Raw genomic sequence first — 22,768 nt, forward strand, 5'->3', positions numbered from 1 at the left:
TTGGAAACTAAAAAAAAAAAAAAAAGGATAAAGATGCTGTTCATATTTGTTGGAACATTCTTGAAACCCTTTATGGCTTATGAACAATTATCTTTTTGCAAATTTAGGGGTGATGGGAACAGAATAAGCAGCTGTAAACAAAATTGCAATTTGGGTTTCACTAAAAATATGGTGTGGGCCCCCCAAATCACAGCCATCACAGAATACAGCAACTATGCACCCAAATGGAAACCCTGGTGGTGTAGCGGTTAAGAGCTACAGCTGCTAAACAAAACGTCAGCAGTTTGAATCCACGAGGCGCTCCTTGGAAACTCTATGCGGCAGTTCTACTCTGTCCTATGTGGTTGCTATGAGTCGGAAGCAACTCGACGGCAACGGGTTTTGTTTTTGGTTTTACGCACCCAAATACTGTGATTAAAAATACTTTGAATGAACAATTTCTGGGAAGGGGTGGGTAGATGTAATCATTGTGAGTTCTCAGGATTTTAGATCACATCAGCACCTTGGACAGTTCCCAGGAGGCTCCACTCCCCCGTGGAGCAAATGCCAACATTTCTCCAATTTTCTAAGTGTTTCTTTCATTCTCATGAGTGTGTGGATGATATGACGATCAACTAAGAAATGCACAGGCATTACTTTGTAACAACAGCATATTCTCTCCTCATCACCCATTCTCTTCCCCACCCAACCTTCATTCAACCCCTCTCCCCAGCACCCTCCAGTCAGACAGTGGGACTGTCTGTCTTACGAACACCTGGTGTGGATGTTTTCACTTCCACTTGTAATTGGTTTGGAAGCAGCATTTGCCACAGGCACTGTTTAATTTCATTTCTATCCTCTGCATCTCACAGGAAAGAAATGGTCAATAGTTCAGATAAAAGAATCATCCTGGTCGGCTCCAAAATATGGCTACTTGCATGGTAATCACAGCAAGTCTGTCAAGTCAGTGACTTCTTTTACTCCTAAAAGGAAGGGACTTTTCCTAAGGATTATGGTTCTACCACCCAAGGAGCAGCCCACTCTTCACAAGTGGCTGCAAAGGCTGACAAACCAAGAGGTCTGCTTTGGCTCAGAAACTCAGTTTGGCTCCTGCCACCCCTGGCAAGCTCACTGCGTGTCTCAGCAGCATATGCTCCACACACTGCCAGGCCAGTCTGCTTCTACTTAGGTGGGATCACGACCAGAGGTGGCCCCCGCTTGGGCCTCCACATGAGGACCTGGGCATCATTGGCGTTGGGTTTCACTAGTGCGTTGGGGGGGATGGGTTCCATCCGGCTCAGGATCCGGGGCTGCTCCTGCTGAGTCCTGCCCACCAGTCGGGCCCGTTGCCCCAAGAGCTGAAGAGGGTCCACCTCAATGTCCACCTTCATCCTCCACTTGATAGTCTGCAGAATGATCTTTTCCTTCGTGGTGGTGTTCATGGCCACCAGCCACGTAGTAAAACTTTGGTCCCTCTTGATCCTCGTGAGCAGTGGCACATTGCTGTCACTCACTGGTACTGCCCATGTCACACTGGGGTAGAAGTTGTCATTCATGCTGACGGAGAACCTGGAGATCTTGTTGGTGGGGCCAACCAGGGTCACAGTTTCTGTGGTGTTCCCGTACCAAGGATAGCTCACCCCATCTGAGTCACTGATGGCTTTTACTCTCCCTTCCCTCAAGTCAGGCAGTTCCCAGCTTGACCTGGCAAAGCAGAAGAGATGCACAAGAAAAGAGGCTGAATGAATTTTTCAAAAGCTGGAGAGATGCCCACCACTTACTAACATGATCAACTTGGGTAAAATGGGAATTTTGGAGAGGAATTCAGGTCAAAAATATCTATGCTGTGCTGTTTCAGGAAACCCTGGTGGCGCAGTGGTTAAGTGCTATGGCTGCTAACCAAAAGGTCGGCAGTTTGAATCCACCAGGAGCTCCTTGAAAACTCTGTGGGGCAGTTCTACTCTGTCCTATAGGGTCACTACGAGTCAGAATAGACTCAACGGCACTGGGTTTTTTTTTTTTTTTTTGGTTTGGGTGCTGTTTCAGGATAAATGAAAGCAAGATAAAATAAAAAAAAATACCAAAGCAAATTAAATAAAACCATAGCCAGCTCAGTTGGAAGCAAGAGGCTCACAAAGGCAGCTGTGAGACCCACAAAGAGGCATCAACTAGTTGGGATGGTGGAATCATAATCAACAGGTTACAGGCATTCTACTGTAAGAACCACTTTCTCAGGAAGTATGAGTACGTGCAAGATTTGTTGACTGAGGAGCAGTGGTGGTTGAAATCTGATGTACTTGGAAAGAAGTATCAGGTGAAAAGGAGGCAAAATTAAAGGTTACACTGATTTCTTAGGAAAGCAGCAGAATTTTTACTCAACAAACAGTGTTGTTTAAATTCAAGTCAGCAGCCAATCCAACGTGTAGAGAGCATAAGCATAGAAAATGATAAAATAAGGAGATAATGGTTACCTTCCAGAAACCACCTCGGTGTGGAAGTTGTGCTGTTTCTAATATGCTATTCTTCCACTGGCTTCAAGTCCAGCCTGGAAGCCTAATTGCTTAGTTTGGCCAACTTGCCATTCTGGGCACCTGCCTACTCTTCCATCCCAACTAGTTGATGCCTCTTTGTGACAGGAAATCCTGCAAGGATTTATACCAATGGCCTAAAAAGAGTTGCAATGTTGACTTGATGCTGATAACATCTCAAAATCCCATACTGTCACATGGGGACATGGGGACACTAACCCTGCTGCCTCCTGCTGGCTTCTGATGGCATTTCCTATTTGAGCCAGCCCCAGCCTGAATGAAGGGAGGGCTGAATGCCTAGGAAGAGGTGAGCCCACACTCCAGGAGCCCTTTCTCTTGTCTCTGTACCTGTGAAAACTGCTGGGAATAACTGCAGTGTATCATGGTTGGCAGAAACTAAACAGGAATTGATCCAACTCAGAAAGGTAGAGAGAACCCATTTTGCTGCACATGCTAATTGTAGTCATGCCATAGGGGTAAAAAAAAAATCAAACCCGTTGCCCTCGAGTTGATTCTGACTCATAGCAACCCTTTAGGACAGAGTAGAACTGCCCCATAGAGTTTCCAAGGCTGTTATCTTTATGGGAGCAGGCTGCCACGTCTTTCCTCTGCAGACACTGGGGTAACTCTCAGATAATTCTATAGCCATTTCTTACTGGACAAAAGGCAGTAAATGCTGTTTGAGTGGGTAATCACACATGCCTCAGAGGTTGGCTGGAGACCCATTCTGCTTGTTGGATTTATGAGATAGCCATGCTGGAGTCAGCTTGATGCCCCCAGCCAACAGGCTGAGACAGGTACTCGGTCACTAGGCATTTATTTTCTGTGTTGCCTAAAGCCTGGGCTTCATTTTGGGTAGTGACCAGGTCCTGCTGGCCTTTGGGTTTTTCTCTGGCATTGGAGGACAAGGAGTCTCAGCAGTGGTGACTGTATCTGCCTTCCTGTCCCAAACACTGTGCCAACTGTAGTGTATTGCCTGGGGAATTTGGTTTTGAGTGGATGTCCTTTTATTCTATTATAATGCTCTCCTTTGATGATTGGCTATCTTGGCTTGATCAATTTCATTACTTTGTCAATAGAGACTTTACTGTTTGTATTTTAAACTCATGTTCCTGCCCCGAGCCATGTCAACAGAGACTTGGGCCAAAGGTCTAGAAGTAAATCTTATGGAAAAAAAGCACAAAACTTAGTTTGATTCAGATTTTCTCAAAATGGAGATAATACAAGAAAGTTACAATTTCATGCCTGTCATGGGAGAGAAGGAAGATACCCTTGTCTTGGAGGATTCTCTGAAGTAAGGGAATAAAACAGGCTTCTTAATCATCACATCAGAACAAAGAAATCTGGCCCAGTGCAGTTGTCGCAGGGTGTGATGGTTTTGGGCGGCGGGTGTTAATTCCATCCACAGGCTGCTACTGCTGCCACTGCTCCTTTAGAAGTATCTTCTGTGCTCGAGCCATGTTCTCTTCCACTATCCCAGTGATCCCAAGACTACATCATTAAGACAGGGTTTGAGTTTGCAAATAGCCAAAAGTCATTATGCCCTAAGTCCAATGAATCAGGGAGTGGTTTTCTCTCTAAAAAGTATTATATCATCTTAATTTCTTTTATGAAATATAGGGGCTTAAGTGGCCTTTTTTTGAGGGGGGGTGGTTGTTAAAAACAGAGTTTATGCTTCTAAAATGTATGACTTGTTTATGCAGCTGATAAATTCCTTTAGAGAAGTCCCTGAAAAGTTCTGAGAGCGACCATCACTTTCTGACCAGTTAAGGGGACTACTTTGAGTGGGACGGCAGAGACACTTCAAATTCCACACGGTTCAAACCAAATTTATCATCTTCACCATCAACCAGACCTTCTTCTCCCCATCTCTGCTGCAGGAGGTGGCCCCTACTCACCCAGTTTCCCAGGCCAGGACCCTGAGGATCATCTTTGGCCCTTCTCATCCCTCACGCTGATTGTCACAGCTGCCGTATCACTGCATACTGTCAATTCTACCCCATAAGTAACGGTGAGTTTACCTCCTTCTCTCTGTCCCAGCTCTTGCTGCCCTCATTTAATTCAAGCTCTCAGAATCTCTTACCTGGTCTACTGTAATTGTCCATAATTAGTCTCTTGCATCCAATCCTGATCCCTCTCAAATTCATCTTTTAGGCTGCACTAGTGTTAAAAAATGCATACTTCCCTCGTTGAAGACCCTCAACGAGATAGATTGACACAGTAGCTGCAACAATGGGATCAAGCATAACAACGATTGTGAGGATGGTGCAGGACTGGGTGGTGTCTCGTTCTGTTGTACACAGGGTCACTATGAGCCACACCGACTCGACGGCACCTAACAACAACAGTAGTCAAACAAAGAGCCCTTGTGGTGCTGTGGTTAAAGTGCTTGGCTGCTAACCGAAAGATTTGCAGTTTGAACTCACCAGCCTCACCATGGGAGAAAGATGTGGCAGTCTGCATCCATAAAGATTTACAGCCTAGGAAACCCTATGAGGCAGTTTTATTCTGTCCTTACAGGGGCGCTACGGGTCAGAATTGGCTTAAGGGCAAAGTTAATATTCAAACACACCAATCTGATCCTGCCCTTTCTATACCTCCCAGTACCCAGTGCCGTCGAGTCGATTCCGACTCATAGCGACCCTATAGGACAGAGTAGAACTGCCCCCATAGAGTTTCCAAGGAGCGCCTGGCGGATTCGAACTGCTGACCCTTTGGTTAGCAGCCGTAGCACTTAACCAGTATGCCACCAGGGTTTCCTTTCTATACCTGACACCCTTCAAAGGTTCTTCTACGTGGACATGACTGTTAACACCCATGGACAAAGTGAAAGTTTCTTAGTGGGACATATGTGGCTCTTGATGACCCCTCTCCGACACACCACATTGTTTCTCACCTCCGCTTCTTTGCTCGTGCTGTGCTTTCTGTCCGGACTGCTCTTTCCCTTACTCATCTCTTCACTGGGTCTAATCACTCATTCTTTGAGTATAACTTCCTCCAGAAAGCCTTCTTTTCCAGATATTCACACGTACCAAGTTATATTATAATTATTGGCTTATGTGTCTGTAGTTCCTATCAGATTATGATTTCCTTGAGGCTTGGCAATGTGGCATTTACTTTTGAATCAGTAGTTGTCTACCACATTGCTGGCACATGTAAAAATCTTTGTTGAAGGAATAAATGAATCTTTTCTTTGCATCATTTTCATGCCTATGCACCTGAAACATGATAGAGCTGTATCAGCTTTACACTTTATATATTCACTCACTTTGTTTTTGTTTTTTTAAAAACCTAACATCTCCTATTTAGAATTATTAGACTATCGCTATTCTTTACTGAAAGTTATTTACCCTTGGAGAGGGGTAGGAACAAGCCACATTTAAATAAAAGTGAATGAATAAATGAATATATTCAGTGACTATTCAAGCCACCATATACCTATATACAACAAGGATTTGCACAGGCTCCACGTGATACAGGAATTCAGAGATGTGGGCATGCACACAGGCTATGGTGGGGGAGAGCTTTGTGGAAGAAATGAGAATGAACCGTTGAGAACGAGGGAATAAAGAAAGGCACTCCCATCATGGGCAAAGGCATGACATCAAGCATGAACGTGGAGTGTCCAGAAAACAGCGGAGGGACCACCTGGGAGGGTTAGTGTCGGGAAGAGTGGAGACAAGGCTGGATAGGCAGGGTGGGTTCAGTTTGTGGAGTGCCTTTAACAATGGGCTAAGGAGTTTAGACTTCATCCTAGAGGTAGTAGGACTTCTGAGCAGGAGAGCGATGTGCCCAGAAAGAAGAGTAACGTTAGAAGGAGAATCGGAGGGCAAAGGGGAGGTTGTGAGGTCATTTAGGAGCTTTTGCAACATTCTAGGTGAGATTTAATGAGGCCTTCGTCTAGGTTGGTGGCAGAGGGAATAGAGAGGAGGGACCACATATAAGATCTACTACAAAGGTAGGTTCTCTGAGGGTTGGCAACTGATTGCCTACGGAGACAAAAGAGGAGATAAAGTAAAACAATCACTTAGGGGAGCCCAGTTTGGGTGACTGAGGTGGATGAAGTAATTCACAGGTGTAACAAGGGTGCATGCGCTCTCACTGTCTGTAACATCCACCCTCATCACTGGATACCTCCCACAGCAGCATTTCAGTGTGTAAAGCTCTGACATCCTTCATTAGAAAGTGAATCTTTGAGAGTCATGTTTATCTTTGTATTCTTTGCACAGAGCACAGTGCCTGACACACGGTACATGCCTACCACTCTTGTTTCTTCTTCTATTTAACTGATCACTCTTTTTCAGTATCCTTCGCTGGTTCTGCCTCATCTCTCGACATATTAACTCTGGAGACCCCAGGGCTCAGTCTTTGCTCTTCTTCTCTTTACTATTTACTTGCACTTCCTTGGTGATACCACCCAGGCTCATGGCTTCAAGTACCATTTACACTCTGATGACTTTCAAATTTCTGTCTCCAGCCTGGGTTACTTCCTTGAGCTCCAGAACCATATATTCAACTGTCCACTTGACAGCTCCACGTGGATGTACATCTCAAACTTTGTCTCCAAAGTCTAATTCCTAATCTCTACCCCTTCCCTGCCAAGCCTGTTCCTCCTGCAATTTCCTGGTTTTGGTGAATGGCAGCTACTTCCTTCCCATTGCCCAGGCCAAATAAACCTTGGAGTAACCCTTGACCACTCTTTCACATTCCACATACTACCTATGAGCAAATCTAGTTGACAGCAACATCAAAATATGTCCACAATTCAACTTCTTCCCACCACCTGAGTCTCTACCACCCTGGAACAAGCTATAGATGTCTCTCCTGGATTACTGCAATAGCCTCCTTCTGGTCTCCTGGCTAATGTATCTGCCCCTCTGCCCTAGTCTATTCTCAACACAGCAGCCAAATGATCTTGCTAAATATATATGTTATCCCATCACTCTTCTGTTAAATGCTCCCATGGCTCCCAGCCCTCTCAGGACAAACCTTAGTCCTTGGAAGGGCCCACATGGCCCTGCATGACCTGGCTCCCCAGTTCCTCTCTGACCTCATCTCCTTTTCTCTCCCTCTTTCCTACTCTGGCATCCATGATGTTCCTTGAATATGCCAGGTAATTTCCCACCTCAGAGCCTTTGCAATTGCTGTTTATTTTACCCAGAATATTTTCCCTCAGATATCTGAAAGGCTTGCTTTCTTGCCTCCTTTGTTTCTGGCTCAAACGCCACATCTCAGTGCAGCCTTTCCTGACAACCACACTTAAAATTGGAGCACTGGTGGCATAGTGATTAAGAGGTTGGCTGCTAACCAAAAGGTCGGCAGTTCAAATCTACCGGCTGCTCTTTGGAAACCCTATAGGGCAGTTCTACTCTGTCCTATATGGTCACTGTGAGTAAGAATCGATTCAACAGAAACAGGTTTTTTTTTTTTTTTTTTTTAAATACTTAAAATTGCAACTTCCTGTCCCGCAACTCCCCACCTGCTGTCTCTGCTTTCTGTTTCTTCCTAGCACCTTCTAACATGTTATATAATTTACTTACTTTGCTTATGGTTTGTCTCCCTTCACTTCACTCCCCAAATGTAATCCCCAAGAAGGAGGAATTTCCTATGTTTTATTTACTGCTGTATCTCCAACACCGAGAGCAATACCTGGCACGTGGAATGAGTTTGTAAATATTTGTTGAATAGATAAGTATTGAACTGATCTGAAATGAAAGATGGGAGAAGATGATGAATTTCAATTTGGACACTCCTGCTTTTACGGAGTCAACTGGACATATGGGCATTAGGTCTGTGAGGTAGCTGCAAAGTTGAGTCCAGCACTTAGGAGAAAGTCATGGTTAGAGACGTAAATCTAGCAATTGTCTGCATCAGTTGATGTCATGGCGATGGTTGAGATCTTTGGGGGTGATCTTAGGAGGCCTGTTTACAGGACTAGAAGAGAAATCTGAAAAGCAAAAGAAATCTCCTCCAGCAAAGGAGAACTAGTTTCCAAAGTCAAGGAAGGAGAGAATCTCATGCATTCAGCAATATTAAAAGTCCCACTAATCCAGGAGAGAGGGGTTGAGAAACAGCCATCCAGCTTTGGTAATTATCAAGACAGCGTAAAGATATGCCAGTGGAGGCCATTCTGTATGAGGTCAGGGAAGGAATGAACGAACACGTGGAAAAATTAAGAGTTCAGGGAATTTCTTCAAGACATTGGACAATGAAGACAGAGAAAGCAAAGAGCTGGTCTAGCATCATGGCTGAAAGCAGATTTTCTGGAGTCAGGCTGCCTGAGTTTGTAAACCTAGCACTACCATTTACCAGCTATGTGAGCCTGGACAAGTTACTTGCCCTTTCTGTGTCAGTTTTCTTGTCTATCAAAATGGGGATAAATAACAGTATGTACTTGAAGCACCTGGTCTGAAGATTCAAGGAGATCATGAATGCAAAGTACTTAGCACTTTGGGTGGCACAAAGTAAATGACATTTAATTTTAGGTATTCAGTAAGTCACAGAGGTGGGAGTAGGTTTAGGGAAAGAAGGAAACTAACACCTATGGAGCCCTTCCATACACACACACTTGAGAGCAACCATAAGAGGCAGGAATACTCTGTTCATGGCCGAGGAAAGAAGGCTTGGAGAAAATGGTCCAAAGCCACACAGATGAGGAGGGGAAGAGGCAGGTCTGAAGCTGGGCCTCTCTGACTCTAGTCCTGTCTTTTCCACTGTACACCGCGGGAAGAGCTCCTTTGAGTTCTTCATCTCATCTTGCCTTCTTTGGAGTCTTTGGGATGGTAGGTGGAGGAAGCACCAAGACCGACCTCAGGAGACCTGGGTGTCAGCCCCAGGGGAACAGTTGGTGACTTCAGACGAGTCACCCCTGGCAGCCTCAGGTTTCTCATGTGTAAAATGGGAAGAAAAATAACTCCAGGCCTCCCTACATCTCAGAGCTATTACACAGATCAAATGAAGTGGTGATGTCTGGGCAAACGCTTTGCAAGCTCTGACGCACTCTGTCAATATTAGTCATGATCTCATTTCCCTCCTCCTCCTACAACCCTTCTCCGTGCTGTAATAAACACAGTGTTTTCCTTTTAGACACTCAACTATTGATCCAAAGCTCACAGCTAACAGACTTGCCAATGAACCTAATAATGAAAATATCGATGATAGCAACCTTCATGCTTTCTGCATTCCATTTTTAGAAGAAAGGCAAATTCCAATCAAACAAGCTCATGATAAGCATTGTATTCAACCAAGTCATCCCTGGGTTAAGGTCCAGGCTCCACTCAGCCTCGGCCAGTCTTCCCAGTGCCCACGGGAGCAGAGCAACCTCTCTGGGGAGCTTTGTTTCTCCCCCCTTGAAGCCCTGTGTCACCAGGAGGATGGGGGAGGCTGGCAGCAGCAATATGGGGGCAGGGCATGGGCAGGTGTGCAGGGGCACTAGTGATACTGATGTCCCTTGAGGGGGTGTGGGATGGGAGTCTGGGGGCCCGTGCATGAAGGGAATGGTGCTTTCAAGCCTGGAGAGCTCCCAGGTAGAGGCTTTGAGATTCAGGATGGTACTGTCCTTAGAATTAAAAGACAGGCACCTCTGTCTGGGCCCTACACTTTAGGGGACCCACTCTGGTATCTTCTGGCTATGCCCCTCCACATTGGAGCCTGTGCCCCTCCTTACAGACCACCCTTAGAGACCTGGGATCTTGGTATTCCTAGCCCAAATGGCCCCAAACATGCCTCCAGGTTCTATGCAGGCCTTTTTCCCTGCCTGTCTTCCAGAGGGCACCTGTGTATGTGCCCCTGGGCCCGAGGGGTGTCCAAAGGGTGGCTGTGTATGGGGATGTACATAAAATTTGGACATGTGTGTTGGGTGTCTACATACATGTGTGTGATCCCTCTCGATAAGGCACAAGGCCAGGGGTGAGAAGGGAAGTGGTCATGGCCAGGTGCTGAGGGTTGGCTTTTCCTATGCTGCCATATCCTGGCACAGAATTTTGAGGAGTCCAAGAATTCTAAATTTAAACCTGGCCTTCCAGGTTGTTAAAAAGGTAGGAGGATAAACTTATTTGATTAGCACTTTGTTTGTTTGATTTATTACATTTAAATGTTTGGCAATATGGTATGTGGGCCTTTGTTTGTACCCTTAGCCTGGACACTGCCAGTGCATGAGACAGGCCAGGTGAGAGATGTTGATCCATAGCTCTGCAACCCTGGGCCATTTCCATGGGGAATTTCTCTTTGGTGTGGTTTTTTTTTTTTTTTTTTTTCTCATACCTGGTGCTCTCACAAACTATCACATCCACTCTGGCATCAGTTGCATGAGATGAGCATCATTACGCAGTCCATCAAAGAAGGAGGAGCTTGCTCAAGGTCATACAGCGAGTGAGGGGCAGAGCCCAGTTACCAACCCAAGATCTAATTCCAAATCACATGCTTTCCCACAATGGCTCCCTGGTATTAAATCAATGGTCCCAAAGCTCTGAAAAATAATGGTAATAGACATGGATGATAATAGTGATATCATTGCTATGACCATAAAAAACCATACCAGGTGTGAAAATACTGAAAAATTTGGGGGGGGGGTACTCAGGTTCCTCCCCTGAGCCCTGGACCTCTCCAACATCTGTCAACTCAAGCATCAATGCTGGCACAGCGGGGCCTCCAGTACTCTGGCTGGGTATCAGTTCTGATGAAATCACTCCTGATCATAGCTAACGCGCGTAACTTCGCCCCACTTACAAACCAAACCGGCTGCTGTCGTGTACATTCTGACTCATGGCAACCCCATCTGTGCCTGAGTAGGACGGCACCCCATAAGGTTTTTGATGGCTGTGATCTTTTGGAAGTAGACTGCCGGTCCTTTCTTCTGAGGAGGCTCTAGGTGGACTCAAGCTGCCAGCCTTTTGGTTAGTAGCTGAGTGCTGCACCATTTGCACCAGCCACTCACTGCACTTCATTGCCACTGCTGTTGAGTCAACTCTGATTCACAGCAACCCTACAGGACAGAGCAGAGCTGCCCCATAGGGTTTCCAAGGCTTTAATCTTTACAAAAGCAGACTGCCACATCTTTCTCCTGCACAGCAGCTGGTGGGTTCAAACTGCCCACCTTTTGGTTAGCAGCCAAGCGCTTAACCACAGCACCACCAGGGCTCCTCCAGAGGGTGCAAAAAGAGGCTTCTACCTTTTCTCTTTATTTTAATGGTGTAAACCTCAGGAGTTATCATTCAGGCGTGTGGGACATTCAGTTCAAGAGTATACTACATGCTCTGAGAATCCAGGCTTTCCCCACAAAGCACCACAAAGTGCGTGGGTGCCCAGGGTACACAGAGGCTCAGCTCAGTGTCATCTGGGTTTGCCAAAGGAGCGCCTAGCACCTTTCCCTCCCCCCGACCCTTCCACAGAGGAGCTGGAGATAACAGTGATAGCAGTTGACTTTGACTCATAGCGACCCCATGTGACAGAGTAGAACTGCTCCATAGGGTTTTCTTGGCTCTAATCTTCACGGGAGCTGATTGCCAGGTCTTTTTACCAGAGCTGCTGGTAGGTTTGAACCGCCAGCCTTTTGGTTAGCAGCCAGCACTTTCCCGTTGTGCCACCAGGGCTGTTATAAGAGAAAGTAGTGTGAAGATAAACCACTTTCCAAGGAGTGGGTGGTACGGGGCTCAGGGCTGGAGAAAGGGGGGCGCAGAAGGTGGAAGGGTAGGGGAGCAAACGGGGGCTGAATCAGTGTCCCGCGTGTTTGTGGCTCATGAGCCCACTGCCTCCAGGAAACCCTGAGCCGACTCAGACATCAACTCCTCCCAGCGCTGGCGAGCCTCCCAATTCCCGATGGTTCACTCCAAGATTACAGAGTGAGTTTTAAAATTAGGTTTTTCCTCCTTCTGCACTGTTTATGTCAGACTCTGAGAAGCCTGTAAATACTCCCACCTCCCCTTCCACCCCCTTCCTTTCTGACCACATCCTTTTCTTTTTGGCACACAGGGAAGTATTTTTTCCCATAGCAGAAAAGATAATTTCCAGCGTTTTCAAAAGAGGAATCTGTGTTGGGAGAGGCTCCGTGTTTAAAGTGGCAGGGCTTCTTTCATGACCCACACTCATGTTCCGCTTTAATGACGTTTTTCTAGACTCTAACCTCTAAGCATGGGAGGTATCTTCTCCTTTCGTATTTTCTGTCACTGCTTGGAGAACAGTTAAAGTCGTGTCCCCTAAATTGTACTGGCTGGGTTCTCACAGGCTTCTGCCAGTTCGTTTCTACTTGACAGCCCTGAGGTCTCAGGTCGGTGGCCAGCTTTCTGAGTCATGTCTGAGGATGGTTTCCCTCCAATTCCAGTGCTGAGCTTCTTGGAGCAACACGCCTTTCCCCACACAGAAAGGCTACGGAAGCTGGGAGAGCCAGTTGCTGTGTGTCAGGGTAGAACTTCGCTTCACAGAATTTTCAGTGGCTGATTTACTGGAAGTAGATTGCAAGGACTTTCTTCTGAGGTGCCTCCGGGTGGACTTGAACCTCCAACCTTTTGGCTAGAGGCCAAGAGCATTAACTGCACCAGCCAAGGACTCCGCAGAAATCAGGGCAGACTTAAAAATGGCAGCACCCTCTCTTGCGTCTCCAGAGCAGGCTTTCAGATGGTGTCCAGTCAAGAGCATGGTATCCCCTGGCAAGGTGGCAAGCCCTTTTGATTCTGCTACGCACAGAGTAAGACAGGGAGCAAAGGCCCTGAGATTGGAGGGTGCCTGTTTGTGAAACAGCGAAGAGACTGCTGTGGTTACAGGAGAAACAAGTAAAAGAGAAATAGACTATACTATCAGGAAGGTAATAGGAGGTTGAGTGTGGAACCCAGAGACTTAGTAAGACAAGGAACAGAGGGGCCCCCAAATCTGCAAAAAAGGTAACAAGAAATGGGCCAGGGCCCAGAAACAAAGCCATTCCCCAGAACATTGGTGCAGGGTATCTAAAAATAGCCCGCTAACTTCTTCAAAGTTGCCTTTCAGAAGTTGTTGGAGAAGACCAGGCCCAGGAACATGCGCAGAACATCCACCTGTGACCGCTGTGACTTTCCACCAGGGGCAGTGAGGGGCTATAGCTCCAGTCAGGGAATCAAACCCAGGGAGCGAGAGACTGCACAGGCGTGATACCCCATAATAAGTGCTGCTATGAATCCCAGAGGCCACCGGGACAATAGCCATCTTGGAAAGCTGCTGCGCTGGCACCTTAGTTAACATATCCCCGCCTGTGCCTATGAATAAACATGAATCTTTTCCTGCCCAAGAACTTTTAAAAACTCAGGGCCATCTTTTGTTTTCTGAGATGAGGGTATGCATTGCTCTAGCCCCTCCTCATCTCTGCTTGCAAGCCTCTTCAGTAAAGCTTTGCTTGTGTGGAAAACTGTGTGCCTTACCCGCTCATTCTTGACCAGTGAGAGGCAAGAACCTTATTCCGGTAACAAGAGCACTGGGCTAAGCATGATGGGAGGTTTTGCCCTGTCCTCAAGGACCTCAAAGCCCAAGTTACAGGACATACGCCTTTCTGAAGGAGTAAAGTGACAGTGCGTGTCCAGCCTTTGTGTGTTAACAAGAAGCTGAGGGGACTGGAGTTGGGAGCGGTCATCAGGGAGGCTTCCCAGGGTGAGTGGGGCTTGAGTTGGGCCCCAGTTGCCATTGAGCCGCATTCCAGGAGGAGGCGTAAGCACAGTGTGGAGAAGCCCATCTTTCCCTCACCACTCTGATAACCCTCCCCCACGCTGTCCGTTGGTGTTTTTCCATTCTGCCTCCACAATACAGACAGAACTGTCCCTTCTCTCCATCCCCACCACCCTGGTCCAAGGATTTCATCTCTCTCTAGGACAGTGCAAAAACCTCCTTTTTGGCTCCCTGCCTCCAAGCTTCCTGCCCTCACAAGCAATGAATGTGGCTTCTCAAAAATGTAATCAGATCATGCCTCATTTCTCTGAAAAATTCTACAATGATATACCATTTCAACAATTCCACCAAAGGCAGGGGGGAATTCCAACAATGGCCTTCTGCATTTAGACCACCCACGTCTGCATCATCTGGCCCCACAAGTTCTCCATCCTCATCCCCACCAACTCTCTCCCGGCCCTTGAAGCTCCAGCAATACTGACTTTTCTCACCCTTGAACAAGCCAAGCTCCTTCCCACCTCTGGGTCTTTGGACTTGCTGTTTCCCTTGCCTGAAACCCTCTTCACTCAGTCTTCAGATGGCTGGCCCCTTCTCACTGTCAATTTCCAGCTCACAGTCACCTCCGCAGAGAGGCCACCTGAGTGCGTATGTATTTCAGTGTGTTTCGTATACTTGTTTGCACACCCATCTTCCCTACTAGACGGTGTATATCTCCACGTCAGCCATTGCTGCATCTCTCTCTCATGAAGAGCCCAAAGCAAATGCTTCCTTTGAGCTGTGGCCATGAATGGAGTGTTTCTGGTAGAGCAGGCAGGTCTGGCCAGCGAGGTTAATTCAAGAAGGCAGCAGAGGCGATAAGTCCAGGGGAGAGGCTGACATGAAAGCCAAAGGGATCGGAAGGGGTCCGAAGCAGACACAGTGGGACGAGTGTCCCTGGGGCTCCTGGCTTGGTGCAAAATGTCCTCCATTTGACAATCTGCACCACCCATGACCCCAGCCCTGCAGGAGGGGCCGGGTGGTGGTGGTGGGGTACAGCACAGGGGTTCAGCACACAGTCAGCCCAGCCTGTAGCAATTAACTGAGTCTTCCCATCCCTGGGGCCAGACAAACTGTGGGTAAGAGGAGAGGGGGGCTGGACATGCATTTTTCTCTTCTGATTTTGGAATTCTGTTCCTACAGGCAGAACCTTAGTGAAAATTAAGAAAGGACAGTATTGGATAAAGACACTAAAATGTTAAAAGTGGTTACCTATGGAAACCCTGGTGGTGTACTGGTTAAGAGCTATGGCTGTTAACCAAAAGGTCAGCAGTTCGAATCCACCAGGCACTCCTTGGAAACCCTACCCTGTCCTATACGGTCGCTATGAGTTGGAATTGACTCGATGGCAATGGGTTTGATTTTTTTGGTATAATCATGGGACTACGGGCATTTCCCTTTTATTTTTATTTTGTATATGTCCTGATTTAAAAAAATTAATTTGCATTTATTCTGTAATAACAGGTAATGCCTTACTTCACAGGATTTGCACAGCATGATTGTGAAGCATTTTGGGGGAAAGGAAAGAGGAAGAGGAGCAGAAGCATATGCTAGTCTGGACAGAGCTGGGCAGGCTGAGAGGCTGCTCAGGTTGACTTGGTGAGGCAGTTGGGGTGGGGAAGAGTGTGGTGTGAGGAGTCACAGTGACCTATGTGCCAGTCTGCACATCACCACCTGCTGACCAGCTGGCTTTGGGCAAATGACTAGGCCTCTTTGGGCTTCAGTTTCCCGTGTGAATGAGGATAATAATATACATTTTGTTTTGCTTTTTGGAAATAAATAAGAAACCACCTGGAAAGCAATCTGTACAGTACCTAGCACATAGTAGGTGCTTTGTAAACGGAACCTACAAGTGAACAGAAAGCTGACTGGCTAGGAGTAGAGGGCCGCACCTCATTTACCTAATGGGGACTCTGAAGTAGGGAGACAGGAGATGATGATGTATTCATGACATACACCAAGACAAAGGCCCATCCACATACTCATTGCACAAGATTTTTCTGAGCACCTACTTTGTTCCCAACATTGTGTTAGATTTTTGTGGATAACACAGAAGAGGTAGAAGATACACACACACACAAATTCTGCTCTGGAATACCTCTCATGTTCTTCTGGGATGACTTTGGGCTACCTTCTCCAATTTTTTTTTTTTTTTCTTCTCCAATAGGAACCCCTCACCCTCAATTTCCTCATCTATAAAACCAGGAGGCTGGGATAAACAGCCTCATGGATAAAGCTGTCTGCTCCCTATATTCTTTGACCAAAGATCTCCATCCTTGTGCTGATGGTAAATAGGATTTTCAGGGCCACAAATAGCAGAATTCATGGTTTCAGGACAGAGAAATGCAGTACTTATTCCCCAGGAATGAGCTGCTCCTTCCAGAACACAGGACCCCAAACAACTGGTCCTCTCTGGGTTTTGAGGCCAGCAAAGACTCATGGTGGCTTCCTTGGATCTGTGCTAGGCCTGGGTCCTCCCTCATTCACTCTCCAGGCTTCTGGCACACGCTACTTTGAGTCTCCTACACGACCCACTGCTGGGGAGCTGCTGCAGCTCTTGAGCCCTGATGACACCTCTGATTTGCTGGTTGTCAGGCATCGAGTGGAAGGAGACACTGCTCCTTGCCTTCACACTGCCCGGATCACAGCCCCAAAGCCAGGCCTCTCCTGAGCTCCTACCGGAATCTAGAATCCTGAAGCCCTTATGACTATATCAAGGTCTTTGAACTGTGAACATCTAACCCCTTTCTTTCTCTGCATTTTTTCTCTTTTGTTTGTCATTGACTGGGAGGAGGTATGGTTCACTTATTTCTTTTTGTGTCATTCAAATGGGATTCCTAGCATGGAAACCTCTGGTGGATTCCTGGAGGGTGAGATCTTGGGGTCCCCACATTTGCCCTTCTTGGTTAACTGGCACCATCAGGCACTGAATGCTCTGTAGACTCATGAGCTGTTGCAGCACACAGCATCTGCAGTTATAACTGTTATTTATAAAGACATGACTAGTTTTCTGTAGCTGGATCTAATGGTGGAGATGATGAGCAGTGAGGATGGCTGGCAGGGCTTTGGGTGGCCCTGAGGTGGAGGACAGCCACTCTACCATCCTCTGGCAACTGGACTAAAGCTGGTGTTTCAGCCTCAGAGGCCAGGGCCAGAACTTAAGGTCTCTTCAGATCTGTGGGCCAAGATAAGAAGCTGTTGAGATTTCTTCTCATCTGATTTTGGAAATCATGATGAAGAAAGAATCTTCAAGGTCAAGAAGATATTGGTAATGACATGATTGCCAAACTTTCTCCAAGACACGAATAACTAAAAAACCAGTTGACGTCGAGTTGATTCCAATTCATGGTGACCCCACATGTGTCAGAGTAGAAGTGTGCTCCATAGGGTTTTCAGTGGCTGGTTTTTTAGAAGTACATTGCCAGGGCTGTTTTCTGAGATGCCTGTGAGTGGACTCAAATCTCCAACCTTTCAGTTAGCACCAGAGTGGGTTAACTATTTGTACCACCCAGGGACTCGAACAGATTAATAGGAGTAACTAAATATTTGTCAGATGAGTGAATGAATGCATAAACTAGGGCAGGATTCCTGGGCATAAGTGTTTGAGCAGACATGCAGGGGCACCACCAGCTCACTGGTATCAGACAGCATTCTTGCCCTTTTCCTGTTTCACAGAGGCCTCACCCACCTAGTGAGAAGTGACCAAGACCAGGACAAGTCCCCTACCATTTTGTTGAAAGCCAGCTTCTCTGACTATAGCTGTCTGAGGCTCACTGATGTCCAGGTACTGCCCAGCCTGGGGAAGGGAGGAGATTGCCCCCTTCCATCCCACCCATTCAGCTAACCCTGTAGAAGGGCTCACAGGGATCAGGCAGCACCAAAGGGCATTTGCTCTGGGGAGCTGGAGCTGAGGAACAGCTAGAAAGGCTGACAAACCAGAGTGGATAGCCCACAGAGGCCTGGATCTGGGCTGTCGAGTTAGGGTGGGGCTCAGAAGGGACCCAAGGGTCTGGGCACCAGGACTCAGTGCAGAGACTGGCCTCAGAAGTGTAGAGGGGTCCAAAGTCTGGAAACCAAGAAATAAAGTCAAAGTCAAAGAGATCTGTTTCTTGAAGCAACAACAAGGCCAGGGGGACTGGAGTGGTGACAAGGTTGAGATGGCCAAAGCAGACAGTGGCAGGCATCTCAAAAGTTGGGTGTTATTAATATTCCTGAACTGATAGTAGCAGCTAATATTTACTGAGGACCTATCATATGCCAAGCCTTTGGTAAGGGCTTCCTAAGCAGCCTCAAGGTAGGCACTATATTACTCCCTTTCTTTGCATAAGAGAACGGAGGCCCAGGCCAAATCACTTGCCAGTCACAGGCAAGTAAGTGACAGAGGTGGGATGAAACCAACTCTTAATTCCAAAGCCTACTTTCTTCAGCACCTGTGCCCACTCTTCTCAGACCAAAGGCTGCTGGCAGCCATACTGACTGGGGTCCCCTAACCTCCTCCCCCTAGTATTCCCAAAGCACTGGTTCTCTTCACAGGTGACACTAGTGCCGAGGCATGTCCCCAGGGGAGAGATGATGGCAGAGGACAGGACTCTGCCAGGTGCTGCTGGCCAGCTGCTGGGAGGGTGAGGGCGAGAAGATGGAAACAGCAATGGCAGAACGCCCATTTCCTCTTCTCCCAGCTGCCAACACTCCCACGTCTCCTTCATGGAGCTTCCCAGTTGGCACCAAATAACACCCAAGTGTGGATAGGAGAAGAGGATAGGTTGGGTTCATGAAAGCTGAGCAAGGAAGGAGGCAGACACCAGACACAGAGGGCCAAGGCTGAGGATGGTGGTGAGTGGTCTAGCAGCACAGACGTCGAAAACCAGAGTTTATTGTTTTCCACTTTGTGTGTTCTCCACATGCTACGTTTCGCTGGATGCTGAGCGGGGCACAGCTGCGGGAGTTTCCGGCAGCAGTGAAGCCGAGGGCAGAAGATATGAGGGCACCAGCAGCTCAGTGTGCGTCCAGGTGACAGGACCGTGAAAATATCTTACTAGGCCAGCTCCTGCTTAGCACCCAGAAGGGATGCCCGTCTGCAGTGTGAGGAGATGGGGCCCTCCTGACGCACGCGCCAAACCTGACGATTCAGAAGTACAATCCACACAGTGTGATCTAGGTGGGGATGTCCCATCCAGCAATTATCTAGGTCAATGTTTCACACACCTGCTCTCCGTCAAGCCTAGAAATGCTAACAGGTGGTGACTATTATTACCATCCCATTGTGCAAATGAGGAAACTGAGACACAGAGAGATTAGGTAATCAACCTGGGATCACACAGCTGATATGCCACCAAGTCGGTATACGCTGCCACAGCCGAAGTATAAGCACCTGGTTCTCCGAAGAGGGAAGGAAGCTAACACTTTTTTCTTTTCTAATGTTTGAATTTTTATTTCATATTAGCGTGCCAAGATCACACAGTATTTCATGTGTTAACACCTCTCGGAAAGTGTATACCAGTTGCCATTGAATCGGTTCTGACTCACGGCAACCCCATGTGTTAGAGCAAAGTTGTGCTCCATGGAGTTTTCAGTGGCTGATTTTTCAGCAGGAGATCACAGGCCTTTAGGAAGCTACCATTTTTTAAGCAACTTCTATGTCTCAGGAGGAAACCCTGGTGGCATAGTGGTTAAGTGCTGGAGCTGCTAACCTAAAGGTCAGCAGTTCAAAACCACCAGACTCTCCTTGGAAACTCTATGGGGCAGTTTCACTCTGTCTTATAGGGTCGCTATGAGTCAGAACTGACTCGATGGCAATGGGTTTGCTTTTTTTTTTTTTTGGTATGCTTCTGGAGCCATGCTAGGTGCTCCATATGAGTTAACTCAGTCTCCATAACTGTTCTTGTGAAGGAGGCATGATTACCACTGTCTTACAAATGCAGCAATGTAGACTGAGAGAAATTAAGTAATTTGTTTATCTTCTCACAGCTAGTAAATCCCAGAGCTGGGAGGTAAGCCCGGGAAAGCCCCCATGCTGGTTTTCTCAACTGTGTGCCTCTCATGTCATGACTGCATCATGTTTCCAATTTTTATAATTTACATTATTTATCTGCCCCTTGCCCCAGCTGCTTGCTTGCTGATTAATTCCTGTAACACATACGTTTTCAAATCCTACTGCATCCAAGGCAATATGGAGGGAGGGGACACAGAGATGACCATGACCTGGCTCTTGTCCTCAAGGAGATTTCGGTCTGGCGTCATAAAAAATATAGCTGTGCATAATTTACTGTGACGTAAAGAGGAATGTGAGGAGTGCTGTTGAGACCAGAGAACATTCTAGGGTGCTGGGGATGGCAGAGAATACCTGTGTCTGCTACTCCCCTCTGTACCCTGGGTAAGGTGGCACAGAAGTCAGCCTCATCCACCATAAAGCCCAGCCTGTGTAAGATTTGAGCCCATTCTGCTCAAGCTATTGGTCATCTCCATCAAACCATCCACGTGACTGGTTTTTGTCCCTGGATGGGTTATTTCTGCAGTGATGCTTCAGGGGTCAGTGTGAAAGCCAGCAGAGAAGCCGGAGTATAACACAGACCTCAGGAACCTCACACTCTTTAGATGTTACATTGAAATCAGGAGCTTATGACTTGTCCTCTGTTGGAGAGCCCATCAAAGTTGTGTGGGAGCTGACATAGATTCAGAAGGAACACCAGCATCATACCTGTCTGGCCCTACATCACACCTGCCTGGTCCTTCATCACACTTCCCTGGCCCTACATCACACCTGCCTGGCCCTTCATCACATCTGCTTAGCCCTACTATATCACACCTGCCTGGCCCTCCATCACACTTGCCTGGCCCTATATCACACCTGCCTGGCCCTACATCACATCTGCCTGGCCCTTCATCACACCTGCTTAGCCCTACATCACACCTGCCTGGCACTTCATAACACCTGCCTGACCCTACATCACATCTGCTTAGCCGTACATCATATCTACATGGCCCTTCATCACACCTGCCTGACCCTTCAGCTTCATTTTCTTCTTACTCTCCTCCCAAAGGAATTTTCCCTCTTCTGTGGACCCTGCTGGGTGGGCCAGAAAGGGCAGAGGTCTCAGAGTCAGAAGATCCAGGTCCACATTCTGGTCTGTCACTCAACTGTGTGACTTTGTCACAGAAGCTCTCTAGTCCTTTGTCTCAAATGGAGATGATAATGCGCCTTCACAAAGCCACTGTGTGGGTTACATGAAAAGTATGTGGAATGTTGGGTTTTATGACTACTACAATTTCTGGGCCTCACTGAGTAACGTCCACCTGTGGCCAAGCCACTTCCACCTCAGCATCCTCTCTGAACGGCTTCCTGGCAGGTCCACCCCCTGACTTCTGGAGGGCTATGGAACTTTTTCTACAGCACTCAGCCACCTAGGCATAGGAACCGAGGTGGCAGATAAGGGTTAGTCTGGGGTTTGGGCTTTGCTAGGCTGGTGGCCTTCCTAGTGTACAACTCTTCGAAGTGTCCCTCTTGGTAAAAAAAAAAAAAAAAATCCACCCCCTAACTTGTTTTACACAGCCCATATAATCTTACCTCTGACTCTTCCCGCAGCTTCATCTCATGCTATGCTCTCTTCTGGTTCTCAGCACTCCATTCCCGCCAGTTTACCATATTTATAGCTCTCAAACATGCCAGGCCCTTGGCACATGTTATCTGCAAGGTACTTCTTCCCACTTTTCACCTGAGTAACTCTTTATATTCTTTAAAGTTTTAAAAAGTAAAGATGCTGTTTTGTTAATTAAGGTGTGTCAGGCCAAAGCCAGGGTCTTTCCAATCACCTCATATGCATGTAAAAGCTGGAAAATGAAAATGGAAGACAAAAGAAGAATTGATGCATTCAAACTGCAGCATTGGCAAAGAATATTGAATATACCATGGACTGCCAGAAGAATGAACAAATCAATCTTAGAAGAAATACAACCAGAGTGCTCCTTAGAAGCGAGGATGGTGAAACTTTGTCTGGCTTACTTTGGATAAGCCAATTACGAAAGACCAATTGCTAGAAAAAGACATTGTGTTTGGCAAAGTAGAGGGTCAGTGAAAATGAGGGCAACCCTCAACGAGATGGATTGACACAGCTGCCACAACAACGTACTCAAACGTGCCAACGAACTTGATGATGGTGCAGGAATGGGCAACGTTTCGTTCTGTTATATGTAAGTCTCCATGAGTCGGAGCTGGCTTGACTACAGCTAACAACAACACTGGATAACCTGTAGGACTAGGCGTACCCTCCCCTCAAATAAACCAGGTCTCTCTTATAGAGCCACAGTCTTTGCCTCCCAGACCTTACCACCATTTGTAAATACTGATGTGGGAGTGTGTTTATGGTTTCATGTCTGTCTCTTCATGGGGGCAGGGACCATGTTAAGCCTGATTCCTGTTATAGACTGAGTACCTGCCACAGTGTCTGGCACAAAATGGTACTTAGTGAACATTTGTGGAATGACTGAATGTCTGTGCAAAGGAGGTAATGACAAGAGGCAAGAAGATGGAGGATATCAGGGAAAAGTGGCGGCAGTGACGTACCTGAGTGGTCAGGAAGAGGAACAAGGTAGGGGCAGGCAAG

At 47.1% G+C, this 22,768-nt stretch overlaps 1 protein-coding gene across 1 annotated transcript in view; it reads right to left on the reverse strand.

The window, feature by feature from the left end:
• Nucleotides 1–847: 847 nt before the first annotated feature.
• FAM78B (family with sequence similarity 78 member B) overlaps nt 848–22,768 on the reverse strand; it is a 103,749-nt gene continuing 81,828 nt past the window's right edge. Inside the window, exon 2 of the mRNA XM_049881137.1 lies at nt 848–1,683. Within this exon, the coding sequence (XP_049737094.1) occupies nt 1,161–1,683 (523 nt within the window). The 3' untranslated portion in view covers nt 848–1,160. The remainder of the gene's footprint in view (nt 1,684–22,768) is intronic.

This window comes from Elephas maximus, chromosome 3 (assembly GCF_024166365.1).
Source record: "Elephas maximus indicus isolate mEleMax1 chromosome 3, mEleMax1 primary haplotype, whole genome shotgun sequence".
Taxonomy (NCBI): domain Eukaryota; kingdom Metazoa; phylum Chordata; class Mammalia; order Proboscidea; family Elephantidae; genus Elephas; species Elephas maximus.